Raw genomic sequence first — 26,349 nt, 5'->3', positions numbered from 1 at the left:
TGCCCACACATCCGCTTTGGACTTTCAGAATAAACTCAACAGCGAAGAAACCGCAAACGCCTGAAATGTGGTTACACTATAATAAAAAAGGATAAAATAATAGTACATAAATACATTTTAATGAATAATAATAATAATAATAATCGTTTAAAAATATTGTTATTAAAATTGTTGTTGTATAATTAAAAACGACGTTTTTAAACCAAAGCCAGCCCTTACAGCAACAATTGCCCTACCACTGTGACTTAAGTACAAAAAACAAACAAAGAAACAAACAAAATTTAGTCTTGAGATGACTTTTAGTTGGCAGAAAATTACACACTAACAGAAAGAGAACTATCTCCATATCGTATGCCTGCAGTTTATGATCAGAATACGTGTATATCCAGTGTATGAATGTGAGAGTGAATGAATAGTGGTATTGTAAAGCGCTTTGGGTGCCTTGAAAAGCGCTATATAAATCCAATCATTATTATTATTATTATTATTATATACGGTTTTAAATGCTGTTAAAAATACTAACGTGGATGGGTAAAAGGCTCTCGATGTTTTATTTTTAAGCCAAAGCTACTCGATTTCCGGTCCCTACTGAGTCCTGTTTAGCTGCTGAAGGCAGCCAGTGGTTGCCTGCTCCCACACTCACCCATCCCATCAGCTGGACCTCTGCTTCAGGCAGCCAGTTGCGGGAGGGAAAATAACTTCTCCGAATCAATCAGCGACTCCTTGCAGCACACAGCGCAGTGGCAGAGCACAATCCTATTATAGTCTTGAGTTAATGTGGTTATCTCACAACTGATGAAATAATAACCAGACTTCTGCAGGTCTAACTGCTCCCAGGAACCTTGTGTACAACACGTAGCAGTATTTCCAAGTCTGATTTAGAGGAAATTAGTCATCCTTCTTTATTCTATGGAAGGGGGCATTTTTAATTTTAACACAATCTGGAATCATCTGAATCCACGACACAGAAATAACCCGAAGACACTTAGACATAATCTTTTCTCTAAAATTTTTAGCTTCAGTGATTTTAGGGAAGTCTTTCAACAAATCTACTGCTTCACTAATAAAAGCAGTTATCCTTCATGTCTTGGGGCTACTTAGCTTGCTAGAATTCCACTGCCTTAAGAAAAGGGTAGATATATGAAAACTTGTGATGCTTTAGACAGCAACGTTTCACCAGCACAAGAGTTTTTGTTATTGTGAAGGAGAATGAAAAAAATGAGAAATGAGCAGCATGAGTATCATGTGTCTGTATCTCTCCTAATGGAGACTATGCAGGATAGCTGTAATACACAGGGATGGTTTGGTCTAAACATAAGCCACTGAGCAAATATTATGAACTCATAATGAGCAGCTCACTAGCTGAGCTTGTTGAACAGGATCAAGAAACATCAGCAGGAATCAAATATCTGACCTTCAAAGTCAAATTCAGCTTCATTGTCTCTCTTTCCTGTGTTGTTGTACAGTACAACAACAGGCTACACTGTATCCAGTGTACTGTAATGCACACTGGATACAGCTGAAGCTGATGAATGAAGAAAGGAGCAAGAGGAGGATGGATTACTATTCATTATGTGTGGAGGAGGGCGGGGCAGCTATAGAAAGGATGAAGGGTGGATAAGGTATTTGGTCCTTTGAACTAATGTCTGAGAGAGAGCGAGAGAGAGCGAGAGAGAGCGAGAGAGAAAGAGAGAGCGAGAGAGAGAGAGAGAGAGCGAGAGAGAGAGAGAGAGAGAGCACTGTACTTTTTAACCAGGCTGTTTAACACAATTTTGGAGCGAAGGAGGACACTAAGAGGAGAGGTGATAATCAGTGAAGCAAAAGTGTGTCTTCATAGCAAGAATGAGCACTACAGATGTGATGTTTGCTTTGAGGAGGGGACCTGGAGAGTTGGAGGTATACACAGGAGAAAAGAGGAATGAAAGTCGGTAGAAGCAAGAATAACTATGTGTGTAAATGAGAGGGAGACAACTGTAACAGTGAGGCTGCAAAGAGTAGAGGTAGTGAAGGTGGAAGTAGTTTAAATATCTGGGATCAACCACCCAAAGCAATGGATGGTGCACAAGACAGGTGGAGAAGAGAGTGCAGGTAGGGTGGTGTTGAGTGTCAGGGGTGATTTGTGATGGAAGGATAGGAGGAAGAGTGAAAGGGAAGGTTAAAATGGTATGGACAAATGCAGAGGAGTGGTAGTGGATATACTGGATACATGATGCTGTAAAATGATGTGTAAAATTACTTGTTTCAGCAAGACAATTACAAACCACGTACTGGAGATACAATGTGGCTCTAAAGGGTGTCTTGTGTAAAACTGGCCTGCCTGACCTGCCATGAACTGAAGACATTTGATGCATCATGATTTGGAAAATCCAACAGAGGCCATGAACTGCTGAGCACCTCAAATTTAAGCAAAAATGGGAAATCTTTTTGCTTATTAAACATCGAGACTTTTCCTCCTTGGCTTTGAGTATATCATGTGGTTACATATTGCAACACTTTCTCCTGTCCCATCGTTACAAGAAAATCATCATCATCATCACATTAAACACAAGCATATATTTTACAGATGACTATAAACGTCTCACATTCAGCATTTGATGTGTTGAGGTCCTTACAGGGTCTTAAACTTATTTATATTTAATTATCAGATCAATGTACTTAACAAAAAATAAGGAACTATTAGAGAAGTGTGTGGAAAATCCACCCTTACTGCTATAATGTGCTACAGTGGGGGATTAAGAGGGTAAGTTGTAGTCAGGTGCTAATCATCAGTAAGTGTGAGCATCTCACTTAAGTGGAAAACGTTCGAGACAGATGCCAAACGTCCAAAGCGTGGACGTCACAGTAAATTCACCCCAAGGTCAGACTGTGCAATGCTCAGAGAAACTGCAAAAACCCCCAAACTTACATCTCAGACTCTACAGTCCTCAGTTAGCATGTTAAAGGTTAAAGTTCATGACCGTACAATTAGAAAAAGGCTAGACATGTATGGCTTGTTTGGAAAAGTTTCTTCTCTCTAAAAATAAGGCACGTGGCTCAGGTTTGCAAAGTTGCATCTGGACAAACCACAAGACTTCTGGAATGGTGCTTTGACAGGTGAGAACAAAGTGGAGATGCACAGTGAAAAGCAAACACATCGATCGGCACAAACCCCTCTTACAAACTGTGAAGCACGGTGGTGGAGGGACGATGATTTGGGCTTGTTCTACAGCCACAGGACTTGGACACCTTGCAGTCACTGAGACGACCATGAACTCCTCTGTATACCAAAGTATTCTGGAGTCGAATATGTGAGGATCTGTTTGACAGCTAAACCTTGGCTCAAATTGGGTCATTTATCATAAGGACACAGTAAATCTACAACAGAATATATATAAAAGAAAATAGTCAAGGTGTGCAAATACATTCCTCATTTTTTCATATATTGCTTCTGCATTTTGGTTTATTTTTTGTCAGATAAATAATGTAATAAAGTCATGTGTTGTTGTTCTTCTACGGTTGTACTTAAACAATTTTAAGACCCAGTAATAAACAGATTTTTATAAATTATGTCCTGATACGTAAAACCTTAGAATTGAAATAGAGTGTACTTTATTTTTTGCCATGACTGTATTAGTTTATGGTTTAGAAATCACTGCCTTGGGGTTAACTCTTTGAGAAACATTGTTGCACTAGTCCTGTTGGATAACCTTTTATACTTGGGCCACATCTTATGACTTCTTTTTCAGTCCTGTTTATCCTCAGTGTGCCTGAAGGACAAAAAAAGTTGTGCTTTGCAAAGACATTTTAAACTGAAAGAAGCCTGCCTTTTTGCACAATCTGAAGGGACAGAGTCGTCACAATATTTCTAAACCATCTGTAAGTAACAGGTGGCTTTTTCATCATCGAAAAATTCCCCCACAAAAATTTAAGAAAAAGAAAGCTGTTTTTGTACATGTCAGGGGAAGTTCCCTACAGGAAGTGGTGCAGCCTCAGACCACATCTTGGTTAACAGATATGTAAAACCTATGCCATTAGGCCACAGATGGATTTATATCCACAGGAAAAAAACCACATGTAGCACTGAGGTGTCTGTTTACATTTTGCATCGGAGACAAGATAGAGCAAGTTTAATGGGCTAAAATGACAGTTTAGTGGGCCACACAATGAATCTAAATGGAAATAAAGGTGGAGCCTGGGTCCTCAAATCGATATAAACACGGCTTTTTCTTGGTGGACTAAACTTAATCAAACATAGGTAAACGTGTTAATATGTACTGTACTGTGCTGCCTGCTGTTACATAATTCGTCCACCAGAAGACGCTGTGGTCTCGTTGATCTTGATGGGCTTGGATAAGTTTTATATCCAAATTTAAATGTCGAAACAATGTTATTAGGGTGCCTTGGGAAGGACGTGTGCGCGCAAAATTAATGAAATCCAGTATTTTATTTAAACAAGGAGCCTACATGTGGCTTTTAATCCCCGAACATCATCATTAGCAATATCAAAAAATACAGTAAAATGAGGCTAATGTGAACAATATGCTGATAGAAAACAGGCACATAAGTATGGCACAGGAAGTCTCTTTTACTTAAACAAAATAAATAATTTAAAATGTTAAATACCGTTTATGTCTTGTGGTTAAATACACAGTGGGCCTTTAATGCCAGGCAGGATATTGTTCTAAATAACTAATTTCACACCTGACAGCAAGATAAAAATAGCCATCTATGCAGTGAAGCTTTGGATGTGGGATTTGTCACGCGTGAACAGCCCTTAAAGAGCCCACAGATGGGTCAAAAGATTTTAGAAGATTAATACTTGTGGAAAAAATTTATCGGATATAAAAATAATAAACGCTACAGTAAAAATAATAAAAATTCCGTGAGGGAGCTTTTCAGGAACCTAGAGAAGAGCAAGGAGACCCAAAAACTACAATACCCAGTTTGCAATGCACATCCTGGTTGAAAGGTTGAGGACGTCATACTCATGCTGCCTGGAACCACAACACGAAGCTAAATAGCTAGCAAAACAGCTGTTTTAAATAGTGGTATATTTATTATTTTTGTGTATTGGTACTGTAGCGCGTTTTGGCAGAAATGTCCGGAAAGGCTAAAGATATCCTACAGATGGATCTGTACGGTTTACTTGGAGTTGAAAGCACTGCTACAACGAAAGAGGTGTGTAAACTAGCACTTAAAGCTAGCTTTAGTCATTGTGTTAAAAATAGCCGTGTTAAGATAACCATGCTTGTAAGTAACGCATTGTAAGCTGCAACCTGTTATTTTTATTTGCCAGACTATTTATTATCAAGTAATAAATAATGCAAATTTGTTGTCTTAGGACATTTTTGTCACGAAGCAAGAGGCTATGATAACTTTCTGCTATGAAGATTAGTATTTCTTTTAATCGTATGTGTGTGTAAATGGTGAAGAGGTTTTTTGTTTGTTTGTTTTTACAGTGTGAGATAAACGTAAGATAAAACTATAAAAGATGCAGGTCCAGCGTGTCATATAACAGACAAACCGGCTAATGGTTCATTTACACCGTTGTGATACTCTGAAAGGCCGCTGAGTGGGGGTGTTGCATCAGGCAAACCTTTAGTACTATGCCTTGACATAAAATCCCTTTACAGTGAAACTATGACCATAATTTCGGTGTGATTATTCAGTTATTAGTTTTTGACTGTATATATATCTATATATCTATATATATATCTATATCTATATATGTATATATATATATATATATATATATATATATATCTCTATCTTGTAATTTCAGTTAAATCAACATACTTAGCTCCTGAAAGCTGGTGTGGTTCTGAAAACATCTGATTACATGTGCGTTACTGCCGTGGGTAAACTAGTTTTTTGCTTTTCTGCATATTGGAAACAGAATTTTGCAAAATTCTCTTTGTTTTTGCAATCAACCCTGGAAGCATTTCCCCAACATCGCTTCAAATTTTCATCTCTGAGTGGTTCACCATGATTCCCTGAATCAAGCATTTTCCCTGCAACCACCTCTCTTCACCGTTTCCACAATCCCGAATCCACAGGCCTGAAGGGAAATTAAAATTGCTGCCAAAATGAGGGAGGCAGTTAATTTCTTAATTGGAATTCAAAGTTCTGTCCTCCCCAGAGGATTATCCTTAAGGAAGTTGGTGGTTGTGGCTTGGGTAGAATTTAGGCTCCAAAGGGAGGGGGGCTGATTCTGTGAGGTCTGTTGATGGTCGAGAGAGATAGTGGGTTTGTTTGTGTGCATGTGTGTGTAGTGCGTTTAGTCAGAAGGGAGGGTCTCAAAAATCAATCAAGTGTGTGAAGAGAGATGTCATCAGATGAGCTACTTATCCCAGCTATTAGGCACACTGTTTATCAAAGAAAGAGGAAGAAGCTCATCCCAGAGCCTGTTTATGTGGTTTTAGCCATAGCTTGTAAAACACTGCCTTGACGTAGGGGATTTGCATACTTCATGTTCCCTTGTTTCTCTTTAGCGTCTCTGCTGCTGACCTTTCGTTGCGCTTAGCTGGCTGATAAATGCCATGTAAACTGGCACTTCAGAGTTTATGATTTAATGACTTCATGGGGTTTACGTTATGCTTATAGTGCTAGGGAAGGCTTTTTCTAAAGACCAGTCACCAGTTAAACACTTGTACCTACCACAGATTGCTCGTCCACAGCCAAGACCACACAGAATTTCTTGTGGTTTGTTCAGCTACTTAAATTTTAATGTACCTATTACCTAATGTGTTTCAGTAACTACACGCTTGAATGGTTTACTTCCACTCAGAGCATCCAAGGACAGGTGATTTCATTGCATTGTAATAGTTCATTGTAAACTCAATGCCCCCACTGATGAGTTTCTTTTTCCTCTTCAAGTCTTTGTCAGAATAGGTGCATTAAGATTATAATTGCATTCTGCAGTGCACTGGGGAGCATCATCAGCGTGCAATCAGGACAGCAATTTTTATGCAGTTTATTTCTAGTGCACTAAGTATGTATTCCACAGTTATACAGCCATATACACTCTTAAAGCAGACAAAGCAGTTATAACTGAAGAAATAGATTAAACCATAATGATGTTTTTGCCAGATCAGTTACCGTTAGGTTGGTGTTATTGATTTAGTTGTTATTAAGTGAATTAATCAAAATGAGTGCTCTTCCTCAAACAATTTGATTACTGCATATTAATTTATTTATGCCAGCGTGATCTGTGAGGTTTGCATTAAGAAGCACATGCATCCACAGTGTGCTTACAGTTTCTCCCTGATACATCTTCAGTGAGGTTCTTGGGGTCATGAGGTGTTTTGGATCTTTTAGCATCAGACCTCCTCACCCAGATGCCACAAATGGGGTTGGCTCTCTGTCTTCCGTCTCCTGTAGCGCCCAGTTGCTTGCACTTTGAAGAGTGAACATCCTGCAAAACCTCCACAGCTAACCTCTTTGGGCTCACAGAGCATCTTCCAGCCTCTGTCCTGGCACTTCTCCAACAGCTCCTAGTACTTTGCGTGCTTCTTCTCGTTTACTCTTCCCACATGCTCTTCCCAGGGCCCTCTAAGTTCTTGAATGATTGAGTGTTTAGTCGGTGGCCTGAGTGATTGCGTGACAGTGTCTTGCAGAAAATACAGCTGTTTATCCAGGTCCATGCTCAGCTGCTAGTGGAGGGCTACATTCACTTTTCTTTTTACCTTTCTTTCTCTGGAGTATTTTGTTATTATTTTCTTCTAGCTGATAATATCTCATAAAGAATCACACATTGTTATTAATGAGGATGGATCCATGGCTGATCAGGCAGCTAATCATCTACACAGTAAGGGTTTCTACACCGGGACCAGTAGTTTGTCAGCCATAATTGGCACCAAAAACTGGTTTAATGAGGACAAGATGTGAGCATGCAGCTAAACTGAAGCAAATGGGTATCCGGTCGGCACTGAGAATGTTTTTTTTTTTTTTTTTTTGCCAGGCACTAACTATTAGGCTACCGTTGGCCTCCTACTCCAGGATTGTAGTCTTTCCCTGATCTTGTGGTTCATTCTTTGACGAACAGAAGTGTGGGAAATAGTTGAGATTTCTTCCATTTAGTCTGTCTCATGCATGAAACAAGTAAATTGGCATATGAAAATGTGGAATATTTTGAATTACAACAGACAGAAGATACAGTAGGATTAAATACAGTTTTCATCATCTGTAAGCACAAGGGACAGCAGCTGGTTTTAGTCCAGGAGTTCTTCTGTTTTTCATTTTTTCCAACAACTGATGGATTCAGAGCCAGTCCTATAAGGTCACGGTGAACTGCACAAAGATAATTGCTAGAGTAATTGGCCGGATTAGGGCTATAGGAAGATGCCCTGCAATTGAAGACTTATGCGCACAACTTCTTAAAGATTGCACTGCTTTGGCTCCTAGTGTGGAGAACCAGCGGGCTCAGGGTCTTCCAGCATCAATTAAAGATTGCGTGTTATGGCACTGATGGGAGTAATCATGCATTATTTAACAAAACAGCTCCAGAGGCACAGTAGAGACAAGATATCGTGAAGGATCCTAGAGAGAGTGAAAAGGAAACGATTGGAGGAGGAACTGGAGAGAAGGGGAGTTATGATGACATGCAAGATGGCTGTTCTCCACCAGAGCAACTTTGGTGATGACAGGTTGTACTTGTCAAGCAGCTCGGCTGGCCAAACGTACTTCCCGACAACGGCAAACATCTGCTGTTAGTGAAGACGTGGCAGAGACATGTTTATCTTGTCAGATAGGTGCAGGTGATGAATGTGAGAAGCTGACTGAATGTGAATTAAGGACACAGTATAAACTCACGGGTGATGTATTTATTTTTATAAAGGCTGCTTTTATATCAAATCACACGTACTTATCTTCATGATGAACTCTGGTTACCCTGTTTTAGAATTTTCTGTTTCCCTGTTTTTGGCATCCATTTCTGTATTTCTGAGTAAAGAAAGACTGCAGTCACAATTATTTATTAAAGGGTTTGAAATGTTTTGTTTTATGCATAAACGTGATGATACATTTAAAGGAAAGGTAAATTAATCATACTAATACCAGAACTTGAAGTAAATGCAGTAAATCCATTAATGGATTATCTGACAAGTGTTTGCCTGTATTGCTTTTTATTTTTTCTTTTCCTCAGTGCATCATATGAATGATGATCCAATTCGAGTGCAGTTAAACATTCACCTGTTGTGATAAAGAAATTAAGGGTTTTCTCAATAAGGAAGTAATCTATTCCTCAACCTCAGTTCCAAAACAGTGGGACACTGTGTGAAATGTAAATAATAACGGAATGCAATGATTTGCAAATCACATAAACAAATAAACGTCTCAAAAAAGCTGGGACGTGTTCATGTTTACTGCTGTGTAGCATCCTCTCTTCTTTTAACAACAGTCTGTAAACATCTGGGAAGTGAGGAGAGCAGCTGCTGGACTTTTGGAAAAGGAACGATGTCCTGTCTGATATAAGATTGTAGCTGCCTGATTATTCTAGGTCTTCTTTGTTGTGTTTTTTGCTTCATGATTTGCTGAATGTTTTCAATCAGTGAAAGGCAGGCCTGGTCAGCACCCAGACTCTGCCATTATGTAGTCATGCTGTTGAAATTGATGCAGTATGCGGTTTAGCATCATCTTGCTGAAATATGTAACGTCTGTCCCGATGTCCTCTGGATGGGAGCATATGTTGCTTTGAATCTCAGCATTAATGGTGCCTTTCCAGGTGTTTAGACTGCCAATTCATTAGGCACCCCCATACCATCAGATCTGCAGGCTTTTAAACTGAATGCTGATAACACGCCTGACCTTCTCCTTCTTAGTGTGGAAGTCATGGGAGCAATGTTTTCCACACATAATTTTATATTCCAACTTGTTAAACCACAGAACAGTTTTCCACTTTGCCTCTGACCATTTTAAATGACCTTTGGCCCAGAGAAGAAAGAAGTGTTTCTGGATCATGTTCAAATATGGCTTCTTCTTTGCAGGATTTTTAATCTGCATTTTTGGATGCAACAGCAAATTGTGTTCATAGACAGTGATTTCTGGAAGTGTTCCTGAGCCCATGGTGTAAGATCCATGACGGAATCATGTCTGTTTTTAATGCACTGGTGCCCGAGGGCCCGAAGATCACAGGCATCCAATAATGATTTTCCACAGCGATTTCTCCAGACTCTCGAAATATTTTGATGATATTAGGTACTGTAGATGACGAGACATTCAAAGTTGTAGTAATTTTATAATAACAAGTATTACTGTGAAACTGTTCCACAAAATATAGATAATTTTTTGCACATTGGTGAAGCCCTGCCCATCTTTACTCTTGAGAAACTTGCTTTTTCCGGCTTTTTGTTGCTCCGTCCCCATTTTTTTTTGAGATGTGTTGCTGTCATCAAATACAAAATGAACTAATATTATTCAGAGAATATTTAAAATGTTTCAGTTTAAACATCTGACTTTGTTTTCTACGTTCTTCTGTGAATAAAATATGGGGTTATGAGATTTGCAAATCATTGCATTCCATTTTTTATTTACATTGTAGAATCCTAACTTTTTTAAAGCTGGGATTGTAAGGTAGTTTTCTTCTTTATTAATAAAAAAGGGAATTGACAATAGTTGAATATTTAACTGCACTTGAATTGGATCATGTTCTTTTCATTTTATTTAGTTAATTTTTAGCAATTAACAACTTTATAAAACCCATTAGAAAAATAATATTTTTGCCTCACTGCTTCAGGGAAGTCCTGAAAGCTGTAATCCGATTAATCTAAATATAAGAAATGCCAAAAGTTCAAAAACATTAGCTCATTAAAAAATTGCAGCCGGTGCTCAGTGCTCTGTCCTTTATGCACTACAAAATTTAAGATTGAACTCCTGTTACAACAGAAAGAAATCATTATGTATTAATGATAATGCAAAGTGGTAAGGCACATGGTCCAGATGTTAGCTAACTGAACTTAAATTATGGGGGATTTTACAAGAAAATGATCACACTCTCATTTCATCTTCCTAAATCTGTTTTTAAAAAGATATCATTTCATTTATATTAAATGAAAAAGAGCTCTTAACTATATATGGAGCTACAACAGTGGCATAAGCTAAAGGAAGGCATAGCTCTTCCATATCTTGGCTGCTAACATTTCAAATGTTCAAAAATGATTTATATTGTGTTTTCTATTCCAAATACAGACTGATGCTATTTTGAAAGCACATTGCACAGCTCTGATTACCTCAAGTTCCTATTTTACAGTTTACTAACAACTCCAGACATGATTGATACTTCCAAAAAAGTGTGTATTACATATGTTTCTATTCCAGTTTAGGCATTGGTTCTCTGTGGTATAACAAAAGCTCACACACCTTTACATTTCAGTATTGCAAGGTACGATATAGCGAACATCAAGGCACAATAATTTTTGTCAAAATGACATTAATGCAGTGCAGGCTTGTTTTTGTCTCCACTTAAACTGCATTACCATCAGAAGATTATGTAACACTGATTTAAAAAAGAAAGAAAGATGTAGACTTGTTTTCAATCATGGTCTGCACATCTTGAGCAAGTTGGTTGGCGCTTTGTGGAAATCCACAGTAAGCAACTCCTCACGGTGGTAGAGGGAAAAAGGACAGAGTAGGACCCATTTTTAGGCTGTGTTTTGATCCCAGAGAGGAGCTGCAGTTCACTCCTTTGCAATTCAGTTCAATTTTATTTATATAGTGCATAATCACAAGAATGGTGCTTGAGGCAACTGTTGTTGAAGAGGAGTATAATTTTGAGGTGAAGAAGAAAGTGTGTACATTATTGTACTTTATTGAGCCCCGTGGGGAAATTGCTCTCTGCATTTAACCCATTCACTCAGTGAAGCAGTGGGCAGCCATTGGGCGCCCGGGGAGCAGTGTGTAGGGACGGTACCTTGCTCAGGGGTACCTCAGGGTAGCTGTTAAGGGGAATCGAACCCCCGACCTTCCGATCATGGGGCAACCACTCTACCTACTGAGCTATCCCTGCCCTAGGTGGGACTCGAGTCTTCACTTTTTTGTATCTTACTAAAAAGCTTTAAAATGAGTTGGACAAAGGTATAATAGGGAGTGCATTGAACAGAATGTGAGAAATAGACAGGCGAGGATAATACAGGGGAAGCAGGCTAAGGCCAACAGTAAGCATATGTGTTTGGTTCTAGTCCACAGCCCTGCGTGTCAGTCGCAATCTGTAGGAACGCTGTGTGTGCCAAGCAGCAAGACTAAATATCCTCTAATGATGTCTAGTCTCTCAAAAAGCCCTCTCACTGAACCAAGTTCTCATTTACTGTTGGAACAATAATGACACCCCCCCCCCCCCCCCCCCCCCAAAACCCTAATCCAATTTAGATAGAAGAAAGGACTTTTGACATTTAGGAGCTGTGTGAGCTGCAGTTATCTCCAGAGGCTTCACTGGAGGCTTGCTTGGTTCATATAATCAGTCAGAGGTTAAGCTCTTGCACCCTGGATGGAGGGCATCCAGTCTAATGTGTGACTGTGCTTAACTGTCATTGGAGCTGCAGTTAAAAAAGCCCGGACGCTGATTAATTACACCATTGTGCTCCCCCCCAATTCAATCCATCCACGTAAAGTCAGCTCAGTATGTTTTGGCGTGCGTTCTAGAGATAAAACTGTGCAAAACAAATTACAGGGAAACACTGCATATGCCAGAAGACAATGCATCCAATGCAAACGCTTCCCAGACATGAACAAAGGGGCTCCCAGTTTTTGTGGCCCAAAGCGTACTGGCAGGAGATTGATTTGCGCTAACAGGGAGAATTTGAAAACATCCAGAATGTTGGCATGACTGATTATGTCTGGTGAGAAAGTGCATGTCAGTGTTTGTGTTTGGTCTGTTCTTTAATGTGTATGTATGGGGGGGAGGGTTGGATGTGCCAAAACTTTAGCATGCAATGCATGTACTGTATATGAGCATGTGCGTTTGAGGTTGTGCAGAATTCTCAAGCGCTGGACTCCACAGCCCCCTCTGGTCTCTGCGGTAATTTTCCTGTTTCCCTTCATTCTCAAAAGAAGCAGACGTCTAATAAAAACCACCTCTCCATTAAGTGATTCCTAGAAGGACCAATGAATGGTTAATGTTCCAAGCAGTGACCCAGAGTTAAAAAATCAGCTGCCAAAGGATGCTGCTTTCAGACTATGTCAGACTTGATTTCATTTTTTATGACATATTCTATCTAATATTGTTTAAATAAAGATAGAATAATACTAGGTTGCAACTTCGTATTTATCTTGCAATCTGACAACTGGAATAGCCTGAGAATAGTTTTGAATTCTTGTACAGTGCCGTATGTACCACAGTGGTTAGAAGCCATTAACGGCATGTCAAAAGGACACGAAGCACAGGATCGGCTTAAAGTTTCAGTTTGATCCAAACAAAACAATTCCATTAAAGACCACATTTCACCTCAGATGTTTTTATGTCAGGCTGTTACTGTCTTTGGCATTATTTCAATGAGGCCATAACTTCTTAGACTTCTGGGCCAAACTCAACGTTATAAAATTATTGATACACAGTAAGAATTATATCTTTACACGGTGCCCAAAATTTGTGCTTAACCTCCCAAGACCTCATATGGGGGACATTACATTTTGTTTTATTCTTTTTGTAATAGGTTTCTTCCTGCTAAAAGGGAGTTTTTCCTCCCCAGTGTTGCCAGTGCTTGCTCATTTGTTGTTTGTTAGGGTTTTTCCTCTATTTTTTAGGGTCTTTACCTTAAAGTCTAAAGCACCTTGAGGAGACTCTTGTTGTGATTTGAGGATATATAAATAGAACTGAAGGTTAAGGGAATTGTTCATTTTTCTGCGTTCTAACAAGCATTTTCCACTCTTTGTAATGTTTGGGGTTTTTCCCTCCTCCTTTTTCAGATCAAGAAAGCGTATCGACAGAAAGCGTTAACATGCCATCCAGACAAGAACCCAGACAACCCAAAAGCAGGTGAGTGAGACAGTTTTTGTTTTGCATTTACTGTTTTCTCACATGATCTCCAAACCTTATCTGACAGAGATGCATATAAAGATGCAGATGATTGGATGCATAGAAGTTCTGGTGTAGATCCACATCTCTTGGCTTACTAGCTGCGCACTTGGTAATAGTGCAGGTAATTGTCAGATTCAGAGCAGGTGAGTGTAGTGGTGAGAATACATCTCCTTTTGAGGGCTATGTGGGAGGAAGTACAACCTTAGAAAATTTCCCTCCCTGAGTGTCCCAGGTTCATGTGTCTTCTGTCTCCATTCTGAGGCATTGACCGTTGCCACTGAGGAGTTAGTTATGACCACTCACTGAGTTGCCATTAAGGTCCAGGGCCAAAAATGAATGCTCCAGAGTCACATTCTCACAGCGTTAAACTCTGCCAGATGTCCTGGCCACAGCACTCTGTCGCAAGGCAACCAGCGCATGTTTCTCCCGCCAGCTTTTTAGCTAGAAAAACATGGCCAGCATCACCATCCTCACCACCCTCATCCACACTCTGTCCTCCCTGGGTTCATGTGTCCTTCTGCAGCTTGGTGCCAACCAGCATGTCAACAATTAGACCAGAAAATCTCAGCATAGCTTTTTGTCAATAGGGGAAAAATGCACCTTGGACAAGAAGCTGGTCACGAGGTATGTTTTCAAGTTAGGTTTATGTGGTTTCTGGATGGTTCAGACAATTTCTGATTATGTCAGGAAAAAAAGGAAATTGGTAGGGTTGAGAGGGATAACACAAAAGCAGGGGGTCGGTTTCCCAGAAATGGAAAAGTAGTGGTTTGGAGGCCCTCAACACTCGAACCCACGCATGAAGAGAATTGGACTCTATCGCACGAGAGCGGAGCAAGTCTTGGGACTTGCTGCCCCTCAGGGGAGGGTTGTTTGCATGTAAGAGGTGACATAGGGGTCACAATTCTTCACTGATTGACGATACCCCTCCCCACTATCCCCTCTCCCCTCTAAATACCCCATATTGTGACACTCGGAGGTGCCTGGTGGGCATGGCAGGTTTCCCCCAGTTGGATTTCATTCCAGCCCATTATATGCATGTAGGTAACCTGACCGCCTCTGCTGGCAGCGCGATCTCGAGAGCCTTCTGTTATTGCGCAATGCCAGTCCCCACAGGGAGTAACAGTATCAGTCTGTTAGGCCTCCCATAAGTGAATGATTAAGCCTGGCTAGTATCGTGCAGTAATGTGCTGCTTGGAGGACAAGCTGGGGGGACTGTGGTCTCCCAGTGTACATTTGTCTGTGCGTGTGTGTTAAATGACAACTGGTGTAGTGGTATTTGCAGCAGGCTGGGCCAGGGGAATGCACGGCCGTGTCACTGGAGGAAACAAGTTTCGTGAGACCTGCGGCAAATTTTGAGACACAAATGTCGCAGTTTGTATCGGCTCCATGTCCCATCATCTTGAGGCATTTGTAGACATAACTCTGCTTTTGGATTAGGTGTCCTGTCCTTCTCAGTCTCCCCGTTTCAGTATAATTTTATGATCTGTCTTTTTTGTTTCAAACTGGCACAATTATCAACCCAATTTTTGTAAACCTTTAGCCACGTTTTTCTTTTTTATAGGTAATATCCCACAAGATAAAAGTTGAAGGCAGTAATGCAAGAAAATGCTCTTATTCTGTCTTTTTTTTTTTTCTTTTAGTTGAGCTCTTCCACCAGTTATCCCAGGCTCTTGAGGTGCTAACTGATGCCGCCGCCAAGGTAAGACCGCTGGTGTCTTGTAACCTCTAATATGGATCCTAGCCCTCAAGTAAACCGAGACACAGCAAGCCCAGCAAGGAGTGATCTTGAAGTCTAACGCTTTTTTTTTCAGGCTGCTTATGACAAGATTTGTGCTGCCAAGAAACAAGCAGAAGAAAGAAACAAGAAACTAGATAGCAAGAGAAAGAAAATTAAACTTGGTGAGTCATTTTTCTGCCGCATCCCAGAGATTATTTAGTGATATTATCTTGTGTTTCTTTCTAATTATCAAGTTTTAATGCTGAAGTACTGTTTCCTCTTTAAAGAATAATAATAATAAGTCAGTCAATCAATACTATGAGTATATGATGGAGATGTGGATTAGTTTGTGTGCGTTGTTTTGACAGACTTGGAGGCCAGAGAGCGACAAGCAGAAGCTCAAAGCCAGGAGGAAGTGCAGATCACTAGAACACTCGAGGAAGAGGTATCGCATTTTATAGAAATCACATTAGCAAAGATACTGCGCTGCAATTTGCCTTAAGAGGCTGCAGAAAATTTTAAATTTCACTATACTGCAGGTATAAGTGCTGTATTGGAAAATGCATCTAGGAAAACTAAAGCACACCCTGGTGCTTTCATTCTGTTTTTCATCAAATAGTTTTTCCTGATTGAGTTGAACTCTTCCAAATACTTGGGTCACGAACAAAGGCTCTGTCTAAGAGCTCCTCTCTTTATTTTGTTTTTTCACAGACATAATTATCAGTAAGGTCATTAAGGTGATATTGCATGACTCGGTGCAGTTTGTGCAGAACACCCATAAATAAAAATGGTGTGCATGCTTCCACTGTGAGTAATTTCCATATGCTCAAGGTGCTTCATGCATATACATAAGGAAGGAGGCCATAACCAGCAGGTGGCACTATTCCATTTTCTGACTTCATCGAGGCATTAGTGCCTTAAGTGATGAAACAAGCTGGTTTGTATAGCCTCCTTGAGTAGAGGACATAAACACAGAATTGCAGAGCAATAAAGCTGATCATATTCCAACAACAGCTGTTATCTTAACATGTGCTGTCACGTAACACTTGGCCACCTGTTCATTCACATTTCTGCATTTTATGTGCACCTTCTCCAAGATTGCCCGCTTGAGGGAGGAGGGATCCAGACAGCTTGAAGAGGAGCAGAGGCTCATCAGAGAGCAGATCCAGAGAGAAAGAGAAGCACATCAACACGGAGGAGACCACACTCAGAGAAGTACATGCATTTGACCAATCCTTGCTGGTCTGAGTTAGCTAAACCAGTTTATTGTAGTCCTGACATTTTTATATCATCCCAAAGCCTTGCTGGGGTGAACCCCCTGTGTTTCCCATCCCTCGTCGTGTCAGCACAACCACAGCAGCCACCAGGCTCCCTGTGGCTCACCATGTATTATTCACACGATAGACTATAACAATAACTGAAATTATATTGGAAGAGGTCTGTTTTAGTTTCTTGGCAAGATAGCAAAGGGATGCCAATCACTGCGTACACAGAGCGGTCCATCAAACTTTTAACCTCATGGTAATATTTTTTGCAGCAAAAGGAAGGCAGCGTGTATATACTTAGGAAAACAACTGACTGCTGCCCTAAACTAGACCCCTTTTGTGGCCGGACAATTACTAATGCATTGTCAGCATGTCTTCTGCGTCTTTTCCATTTGCACGCACACAGCCCTCCCCTGGATCAGCAAGAGCTATACATTTAACACATGACATCCATTTTAAAATTGCTGTCTATCTGCACTAGTCCCTCGACTGCTCTCTTGCGTATAATATTTCAGGAAAACAATAGTTTCTTTGTTTTTTTCACTTCTCTGTCTCATCCCCCCCCCTCTGTTGCGTTTTGTCAGACTCAGGAGTGGAGAGATGTTCCAAGAGCAACGTAACCCCAAAATTGAAGGTAAGGCTCAGAATATGTGAAGAGAGGTCAGGGTTGGGGTGAAATATGTAGTAAGAGAATAATGTAGGTCCCTCAGTAACGTGGAGGAGCGACTGCTATATCTGAGTGAAATTTCAGGCAGGATCTCAGCGGGGAGTTTGATAAAAACCTTTTGCCATTTGTGTTGGAGACCACATAAGTTGCCTCACTACTGAGCACACATGCTATTCTGAAGTCCAGTCCTCTTGAGAGGGCACAGTGTCGTCAGGAGACCAGTATCTAAACTAAGAGAAGTCTTATTATATTTCCTCCTGGAAACAGCAGAGTCTGCATGTATTAACATGGGATGTTAGCTAATGTGTTTAGACAGTAAATCTGGTTTTAAAATTTGATAGCCATCTAGTGCCGCAGCGTATTCCCTGACGTTTGTGTGTTCAGCTAGAAAAAACAAACAGCGGCCAGACTGACAGCATCACAAATCATGTTGCATGGACAGGGACACGTTTACTGCAAGATTTATCTCAGAGGCTCTGCTTCTATCTCAGATTGCAGCCCTGCGTGCAATCAAAAATATTTTCTTATTAATAATTTATTGGCTTCCCACATCAGATACCTGCATCTGAACGTCTTAAAAGCATAACATGGAATATAATCTCTAGACAGTTAACCACAGCCATTTTTTCTATATTCAAACTGCCCATTGCTTTTCACTATAAAGTTTAATTTGATTTTAGAAAGTTCTCTATGACCTTAGCATAATTATCAGCTGTGTTGATGACTCGCTTTTTGAAGAATAGATCTAAATTTTGAGCAAACGCAGCAGTGTTCCTGTGTTGCAGGCTGAAATCACAGACATCACATCATAGAAATACCTTAGCATTTTATTTGACGATTACCGGGTAAGGAGGTTATCGGTGGGGAGAAGAGAATGCTCTTAGATGGACATTTTCAGCCGTGATTGCTGGTAAAAAGACTCCATTTGCACTTGGAAGTTCCCAGAAATCCTGCTGCTCTGACAGTGAGCAGAATGCTGGAGCTGAATCAACAGTTAGCGCTTGCCATTTATAATACTCTGAGCAGTTGCTGTGATATTTGCCTCATTTCCCTGTTCTTTGTACATGCATATGAGAAGTTACACAATATCTGTCTTGTTTTTTAGGAGTGCAGGAACTCGCATGAGCTTTTAGTGACAGAACTCCAAACGGGGTTCATATGTTTTTCAATTTCTTTTTAAACTAAAGACACACTAACATTGTTATGTAAGCAAAGAAGTTGACCACAGTTCACATAGTAGAGGAGGACTTCCTCTCTTTTGCCTGTGACCAAACACGTTCTTAGACATTGAACTGCTTTGGATTATTTCTTGATTAATTTATGATAGTTAAAGCAAGTGAGTCACCACATTTTCTGTGGTCCAGGTGTCCATGTTTTGAATTTCACTCATTTATCTGGTGCTTTCGGTATGAATGGAAATTGACTGCAGGTCTTGCAGGTGGTGCCATGGTGATGTTCCAAGAGCTTAATAATGTCTTTTTCTCGTAGCTCCAGCGTGTGCTGATGGTTTTTGTAATCTGTGTCTCATCAGAGGCGAGCCCGCCTGGCAGGCTTGGCCTCTTTGTCAGCTGACTTTAATCAATGTGTTCTAATGATTAGACATTATCATGCACTTCTTTAGCTCATGAAAACTTTCTTGACTAATATTAGCCTTTCCTCTCTCTTTCTCTCCTCCAGTTGAAGTGGAAGTGTAAAAAAGATGATGAGACAAATGGAGGCTACTCTCATGACATTCTGTTTAAACTTCTACAAAAGGTATGCGTCCTGAAAAGAGAATAAGTAATGCCACAGTGCTGCAAAGTTATTGATTTATACTGCAAAACAGTTGCTTTTAGAACTATTTAAAAAAGATTACAACACAATAAAATAATTTAGGTTTGGCATTATACAGTAATCAAATCAAATCAAATCACTTTTTATTGTCACATCACATGTGCAGGCACACTGGCACAGCACATGCGAGTGAAATTCTTGTGTGCGAGCCCCACAAGCAACAGAGATGTGCAAACACAACAACACAAACGAGCAAAATACAAGAATGGCCAACCTGAAACTAATAAATATATGTACAATATATAATAGTGTATGCATTTCTGGATGTGTATACTAAATATTTTCCTACGTGTGTGTGTGTGTGTGTGTGTGTGTGTGTGTATACACATTTTTACAAATTAAATAGTAAAAAAATAAAATAAAATAATAATAATAATAATAATAATAAAATATATAAAATATACAGAGTTGAATATGTGCAAAACAAGTGGCATTTATATACAGTGTGGAGTGCATAATGTTGAAGTTCCAGTAGTGAAGCTGAGGTGTCTATGACGTGTTCAGCAGTCTGATGGCCTGGTTCAGTATTGCCTTAAATAACGACTCTTTTTGTATTACAAATGAGTGTTAATTGAATGCAAAAATTCCCATGAATTTATGAGGTATTTATTTGACTAGGTTAGCCAAATGCAATCATTTTCCTCTCTAAAGGGTCTGCAAATTAAATTTCCTGGGGAAAAAATACACTGCTGAATTTTTAGGTTTGCTCACTTCCAAAGAAATGCCTCTAAATCCAGAAAAAAAATACATCACATAAGTCACAAGTTATAAATTGATCCCCAAGAAAAACTTAAGTTGGTACTTGATGGAGAAAGCCTTGTAGGAAAGCACAATGGTAAGATGTTTCTTGAAGTCAATAATTCAATTCAGTTTTATTTATATGGCACCAAATCACAATAGCAGTCACCTCAAGTCATTTTATATTAGGTAAAGACCGTACAGTAATATAAATAGTATTATAAATATCTATATGTGATGTTTTTCTTATCAATATTTTTTTCTCAAATGATTACAGAATTACTTGTAATGAAACTTATGAAGTCATTAGTAGTTAAGGTTAAAGGAATGTTTGGTTCAACAGAGCCTGGCTACATGCTGAAGACGAACCAAATCGTTCTTATTTTCTTCAATCAGTGATCAATAGTAAGATGTCCTAGCTTTGTGTGTGAAGAAGACCAAACACATGAAGAGATTGGAACAGATTTTCTATAGGATTGAGGTCTGGAGACTGGCTAGGCTACTCCATAATCATAATGGTCTTCTTCTTTAGTTACTCCTTTGTTACCTTGGTGATGTGTTTTGGGTCACTGTCGTGCTGGAAGACCCATCCTTGACTCATGTTAACTGTTCTGGCTGAGAGAAGGAGGTTCTCATCTGGGATTTTGTGGTACATGTCCATTGTCCTCTCAATGTGATGAAAACACAAAAAAAACCAGCCCCACAGCATTTTTCTACCTCTGTGCTTGACTGTGGGGATGGCGTTCTTTGGGTCATACTCAGCATCACTTTGCCTCCAAACACGGCAGGGTGAGCTGATGCCAAAGAGCTTTCTCCCAAACCTTCTCTGAATCTTTTAGATCTTCACTGGCAAACTTGCAACAGACCTATACGTGTGCCTTCATTAACACAAGGACCTTGTTGACACTTCGAGATTACAGTTCATTGTGATGTAGTGTTATAACAAAAATGTTCTTGGTGATTTGTGGTCCCAACTGCCTCCAGATCATTAACAAGCTCCACCTGTGCAGTATGTATATATATATATATATATATATATATATATATATATATATATATATATATATATATATATATATATATATATATATGCATTTGATTGCATGGTAAAAAACCTACCTGCAGAGTCCAGCCTTATTTGAGGTTTGCATGACATCACTGTTGTAGATTGTTTTGTTCCTCCCCTTAAATAAGGCCCATTAAGTTTTGTTGCAGTGAAAGTGCTGAGGGCAATGTTGTAGTGCCCTTTTAAAGCCATGCACACCATTGTTTGTGCCCCTCTCACCAAGTGATTAAGCAGTGCCGAGGGAGGCATTAGGAAATGTGCTCTTCTCATGCAACCTAGTACCACCTTATGCTGTGATCCGTCACAGGGGCTTTTGGCGTGGCATAGGTTGGCCTGAAATGAGGATAGGGCAAGTGTCAGTGACGTCAAGCTGGCTGGAAAAAGGCATTTCAATTTCTCTTCTGCACGCATGCAGTCAATATGCTCCCAAGCAGGAGGGAGTAAAAAAAAAAAACCTCTGGAAAAAAGTGTTGCTTCTTTTAAATGCTTGAGCAAAGGGAATATATTCTAAGAAAATCCTGTTTAAGATGGCAAGCTCCAATGAGTGACAGTTAATGGTTTGGGCAAGTAGAAATAGCCACTGCTGTGTGGGAACGAGTTTGATTGTGTGTATACGTGCATGTGGGCGTGTATGGACTTGTGTACTTTGGCTGGTTGAAGTAATACATCTTTGTTTCAAAAATATGTCCCGATATTTATATTTCATGAAACAGAGGCCTTTGGAGAGTCTCCTTTGTCACTGTTGGCTTGCTTCAGAGTGTCCTTAGTAAGCATTAGCATTCTTGGACTTTCCCGTTCCCAGAAAGCTACATTTTTTCAGAATGAGATTCTTAAAGGCCTCTTTCCTTGTACTCTCTGTTCCCAAGCCTCACTTTAGTTAGGAAGAAGTAAATGGCATTGAGTTTTTTTTACTTGATCCACCTGAGCTACGAGGAATTTAAAAAGCCCTTTGTGCTCCTCCATTGTGTTTATAGTCTCCCCCTTCTTTTCTCACCGTGTCTTTCTTAAAGAGGTTGGTCTTTGCTTTGCTGCACTTTTAGGACAACTTTTGCACTCTTTTGGGATCAAATGAGCTCAACAACAGAAATCAGTGCAGTTGGATATGAAACACATCTCCTGTCAGCTTTAAAGCTGACAGGAGATGTAGATGTTGTTACTGTTCAAAGAATAACTGGCTCAGGCTCAAACATACGAACAATATCACGAGGTCTAATAACAAACACATATTGAACGCTAACTTCTCAGGAAGTCTTTTATATTCACCAGTGTTTTGAAGTTTTGTGCCTGTGTGTGGTTTTTTTATGGTTATGGATTGTGCTGTGAAAAGCAATATTAATTTGAATGTTCACAATCATTCCTCTACCTCAATATGACTTTGTCCCCCCCCCCCCACTTTTTTTTTTTTTTTACTTCTAGTATGGCGATGTTTTGAATGTGATCATGTCGAGTAAGAAGAAAGGAAGTGCTGTTGCAGAATTTGCAACTGTGAGAGCTGCTGTAAGTACCTTAACTCCTGAATAAAAACCTCAGAAACCGTTTTCTTCAACATTCATTTGCCTCAAAATTCCAGGTCACCCGATGAGTTTAATTATTACTCAGAGTGATAGCTGTCATAGACTTCCGTGCCTGGGGACGGTCTGTGTGAGTGAAACTGATATTTTAGTCATTCTGTACCGCAGAAGTCCCGATGCTGATGGAAACCATTGGACGGACGGAACTGAGCCGTCTTATTGTTCCCCACTGTCTGGTTCCTCAGGCTCTTTGTCATCATGATGTACTTTTTTTGTTGTTGTGGTTTCCTTACCGCAACATGTGTTTCGCCTGCAGAAAATATGCCTGCCAGTCTACTGGGATCTAGGTACAGGTTCTGTTGTCTCACCCTGCCCATCTTCATGCCCCAGCTCCGGTGTTGGCCCACCTTTATTTAGGTGTTATGTGAACTGAACAAATACCTAGGTCCCACTCTGTACAAGGAGAAAGTGTTTTCGCCTTAATAATACTGGTAGATGACTCATTTGAATACCCACTCTCACATTTTGTTTTTTGTTTTTTTTAGGAGCTGGCTGTAAAGAATGAAAGTGGCGTAGCTGCAAATCCCCTGAAGATTTCCTGGCTTGAAGGACAGCCTGAGGTTTTTGCCGCAGCTTCTCATTCTGGGCAGTTCATGCCTTCACAGGTACCGGTATAACATTAAAATGCGCTGTTGTAATTCCCCTCCTCTCTCATAAAGCATGTCAGCCCCATGTTATAAAATCCTCTGGCTACATTGCTTCCAGCACAAATACTCTTGCCTAAACACTGCCCCACAAAGAGAGGTATGTAACGTTCAGAGCTTTTATTTTCGTATCAGTGTGCAGATATTTCCCCGGTGCTTGCACTCCCATTCGTCTGACCTAGAACAATGTGTTTGGTTAAATGGTCCTCGGTTTATTTGTGGTGAGGTGCTGGCCCGGCACTGGCCCAGAGCCCCTCGTTGGCTGATCATTAATGGAAATGACCTGGCAGACCCCAGGATTGCTGCATTTCGTGTAGCAGTATGCAATAATGGTAGTCTGGCACGTGAGAAAGTAAAAATGGATATTTTGGTGCCAAGTGATTACATTTTTTCTTCTTCTTATTAATTACTTTTAGATTTTGGCCTTTTTCATTAAGTCAAAAACCTTCTGATCATCTTAATATAACATTTTTTTTTTAATTTGAAGAATTAACCACCCATGGACCACAGTTTGCTACATAAAACTGCTGAACTGGGTTTCACCTCTCATGCTAGTGTGGGGTCTACGACCCCCTACACAGCGTTAGTATCTGTGACTGAGTCTGCACACTGGGACTTGTCACACTAATCTCTTTAAATGTTATTATGGTAAACCGGTTTGCATTGCAGATATTCAAAGATGATTGCTTTAGCCTTTTTTCTTCTGTAACTCTGACTGGAAACATTACTATGCTAGAATTATTTTCAAATTAGCCTTCACTGAGAATACTTCTTGCTAAAGAAGTCCAACATGACATAATAGATAAACCATGGCAGATATTAGCGGTGTTGATCCACACCTATCCACGGGTCAGTGGATGTGAATGTTCTTTTCAGATTCTTATCTGGGATCTACAAATCTGATCCCTCTCCTGTAGCCAACCCCTTCATAGTGTCCCAACATTATCCAGCTGCAATCACATATGAGCAAAGTGAGGACTTGGTTCTTTAACCTCATCAATCTAAACACAGCTCACAGAGTCAGCGTCTCGCCACAGGGAGCTCAGATACACGGATGACTTCACCCTTAACTTTAGTTCCATCTCTGCTGGGCTTAATAAATGAATTTGAGGCCAGTATGAGGAGCCTAATGGAGTAAAGGGAGGGGCAAATTCCCCAAGAAGACCCCCTCAGGGTACAGAGACTTTGATCTATCTCATGGTGTGTTAAATTTTTAACTTCTCTCACAGAGAGGAGTGTTGATCTTTTGGCTCTGTTTTTGTTGTAGATATGACATGATTTATAACTGGACCTATTGCATTCACCCAGTTTTTCTCACCATGGATATTAATTTCAAAATAGGGGAGGGCCGTGTCTTTCGCACCATGTGGAATTGCTCCCCACGCTCTTGGCTAAATTCAGACCCTTCATTTGGGAAAAGAATCCAGTTTCTTTTCCTGATCGTCCACTTTTGTGTGTGTACCCGTTAACATTACTGATATGACAAATACGTCGTAGTGACAGGCTGAAAAATGGAGAGGTCGAGAAAACGAACCTTTAAATTTTCCCAGAAGTCCAAATGTTTCTTTTAGTACATGGTTCAAAATCTCAGTGAATGCTAAAAGAACCTATTATCCATTGCTAAACATTTCAGTGCAGTCCTATCCGAGAGCGGCAAATAGTTGCATCTGAAAAAGGGATTTCACATGGATAGTTTATCTTAACAAACTCTCGGATGTGGAATCCCCATCTATCTGTCTGCTTTGTTTTTGCCAGACCTGATGTTCATGCCTCCAGAGATATGATGCCATCATTAATCATTGTGTCTTGATTCATGGTTTATTGCTCAGTTTAGCATACCGTATTATTTAAAACGATTCTATTGTAAGGGTTTTAAATTTGAGCCTTCTATGCCTGCTTCTTCCATCAAGAGCCAGGGAATCATTGCAGGGTTGTCACGGCATAAACCAGATGCAGTAGATCAGCTATTCTGGGATTGTTTTTCCAGCCTGCTGGTTTGCTAGTGCTTTAAAAGTGCGTTATCACCTAAAATAGTCCTTGTGTCTGGAAGAGATGCATTGGATGTGGCCTTGCTGTTGGCATATTCAGTGCTGGCCTGAAACCTGCTCTTAATGGAGATGATAGCTGTTTAGGAACAGCTTTCTGTTTATTGCAATGACCAGACTTAAAAGCTGAATATTTCTTTTTTTTTTTCCTTTGGTTTTGTTCTATTTCACATTTTTGTTAGTAGCAAAAGTAAAAAGGAAACGAGCAGTGAAAATACATGAGACTGAAGGATGATTGGCCACTCACGAAACGGAGGATGGGAGATGTTTTAAAAAAAGATGTGCTGGTTTAGAATACATAGAAATCTATGCCTAAATGCATTTAGCTCATCATGCATATCATGAGAGGGAAGAGCTGTTTTCAATTTGCTTGATCCTCTTTGCAGCTTGATAATATTTTCTGTCTTGATACACGATACCGACAGCATAAACAAAAAAAACTGTTGGTTTTATGAAATCCCCTTTCATGTGTAAATACAAAAAAACAAACCAGACCAAAACAAAGACATGTAGCATTAGATTTCACTGGGAAGCACAATTACAGGCGCAGCACTCTTGTCCTATTTGCCAATACAGTATTTTTAATGTTTAAGTTGGTAGCCGACAAAAAACACAGCTCGTACGAGCTGCTTTAGAGGAATGACAAGATTTTTTTTTTGTATTCTGCATGACAGCAAGCTTAGATTTTAAAACGGAGGGAAGTGATGCCAGATGTGATTGGGATACTTCACAGTTTGGCCAGTTTTTTGCAGAGCAGACAAGATAATTTGTCTTCCATCACAGACTCTTTCATCTCGCATTCACAGGACTTTCACA

The 26,349-nt window shown here is 39.9% G+C and overlaps 1 protein-coding gene across 1 annotated transcript in view; it reads left to right on the top strand.

Moving 5' to 3' along the window:
- The first annotated feature begins 4,943 nt into the window (after nt 1-4,943).
- Nucleotides 4,944-26,349, top strand: part of dnajc17 (DnaJ (Hsp40) homolog, subfamily C, member 17) — a 34,651-nt gene continuing 13,245 nt past the window's right edge. The window contains exons 1-10 of the mRNA XM_085390799.1: nt 4,944-5,157; nt 13,876-13,945; nt 15,628-15,686; nt 15,799-15,886; nt 16,073-16,149; nt 16,802-16,919; nt 17,554-17,603; nt 19,314-19,391; nt 22,690-22,770; nt 23,330-23,449. Of these exons, the coding sequence (XP_085246925.1) occupies nt 5,077-5,157; nt 13,876-13,945; nt 15,628-15,686; nt 15,799-15,886; nt 16,073-16,149; nt 16,802-16,919; nt 17,554-17,603; nt 19,314-19,391; nt 22,690-22,770; nt 23,330-23,449 (822 nt within the window). The 5' untranslated portion in view covers nt 4,944-5,076. The remainder of the gene's footprint in view (nt 5,158-13,875; nt 13,946-15,627; nt 15,687-15,798; nt 15,887-16,072; nt 16,150-16,801; nt 16,920-17,553; nt 17,604-19,313; nt 19,392-22,689; nt 22,771-23,329; nt 23,450-26,349) is intronic.

The sequence above is a fragment of the Rhamphochromis longiceps genome, linkage group LG19 (genome assembly GCF_057381845.1).
Source record: "Rhamphochromis longiceps isolate RC_006_pf linkage group LG19, R_longiceps_female_GT1.1, whole genome shotgun sequence".
NCBI classification, from domain to species: Eukaryota; Metazoa; Chordata; class Actinopteri; order Cichliformes; family Cichlidae; genus Rhamphochromis; species Rhamphochromis longiceps.
Note: the sequence above shows the minus strand (reverse complement) of the source record. Positions and strands in the feature narration are given on the sequence as shown.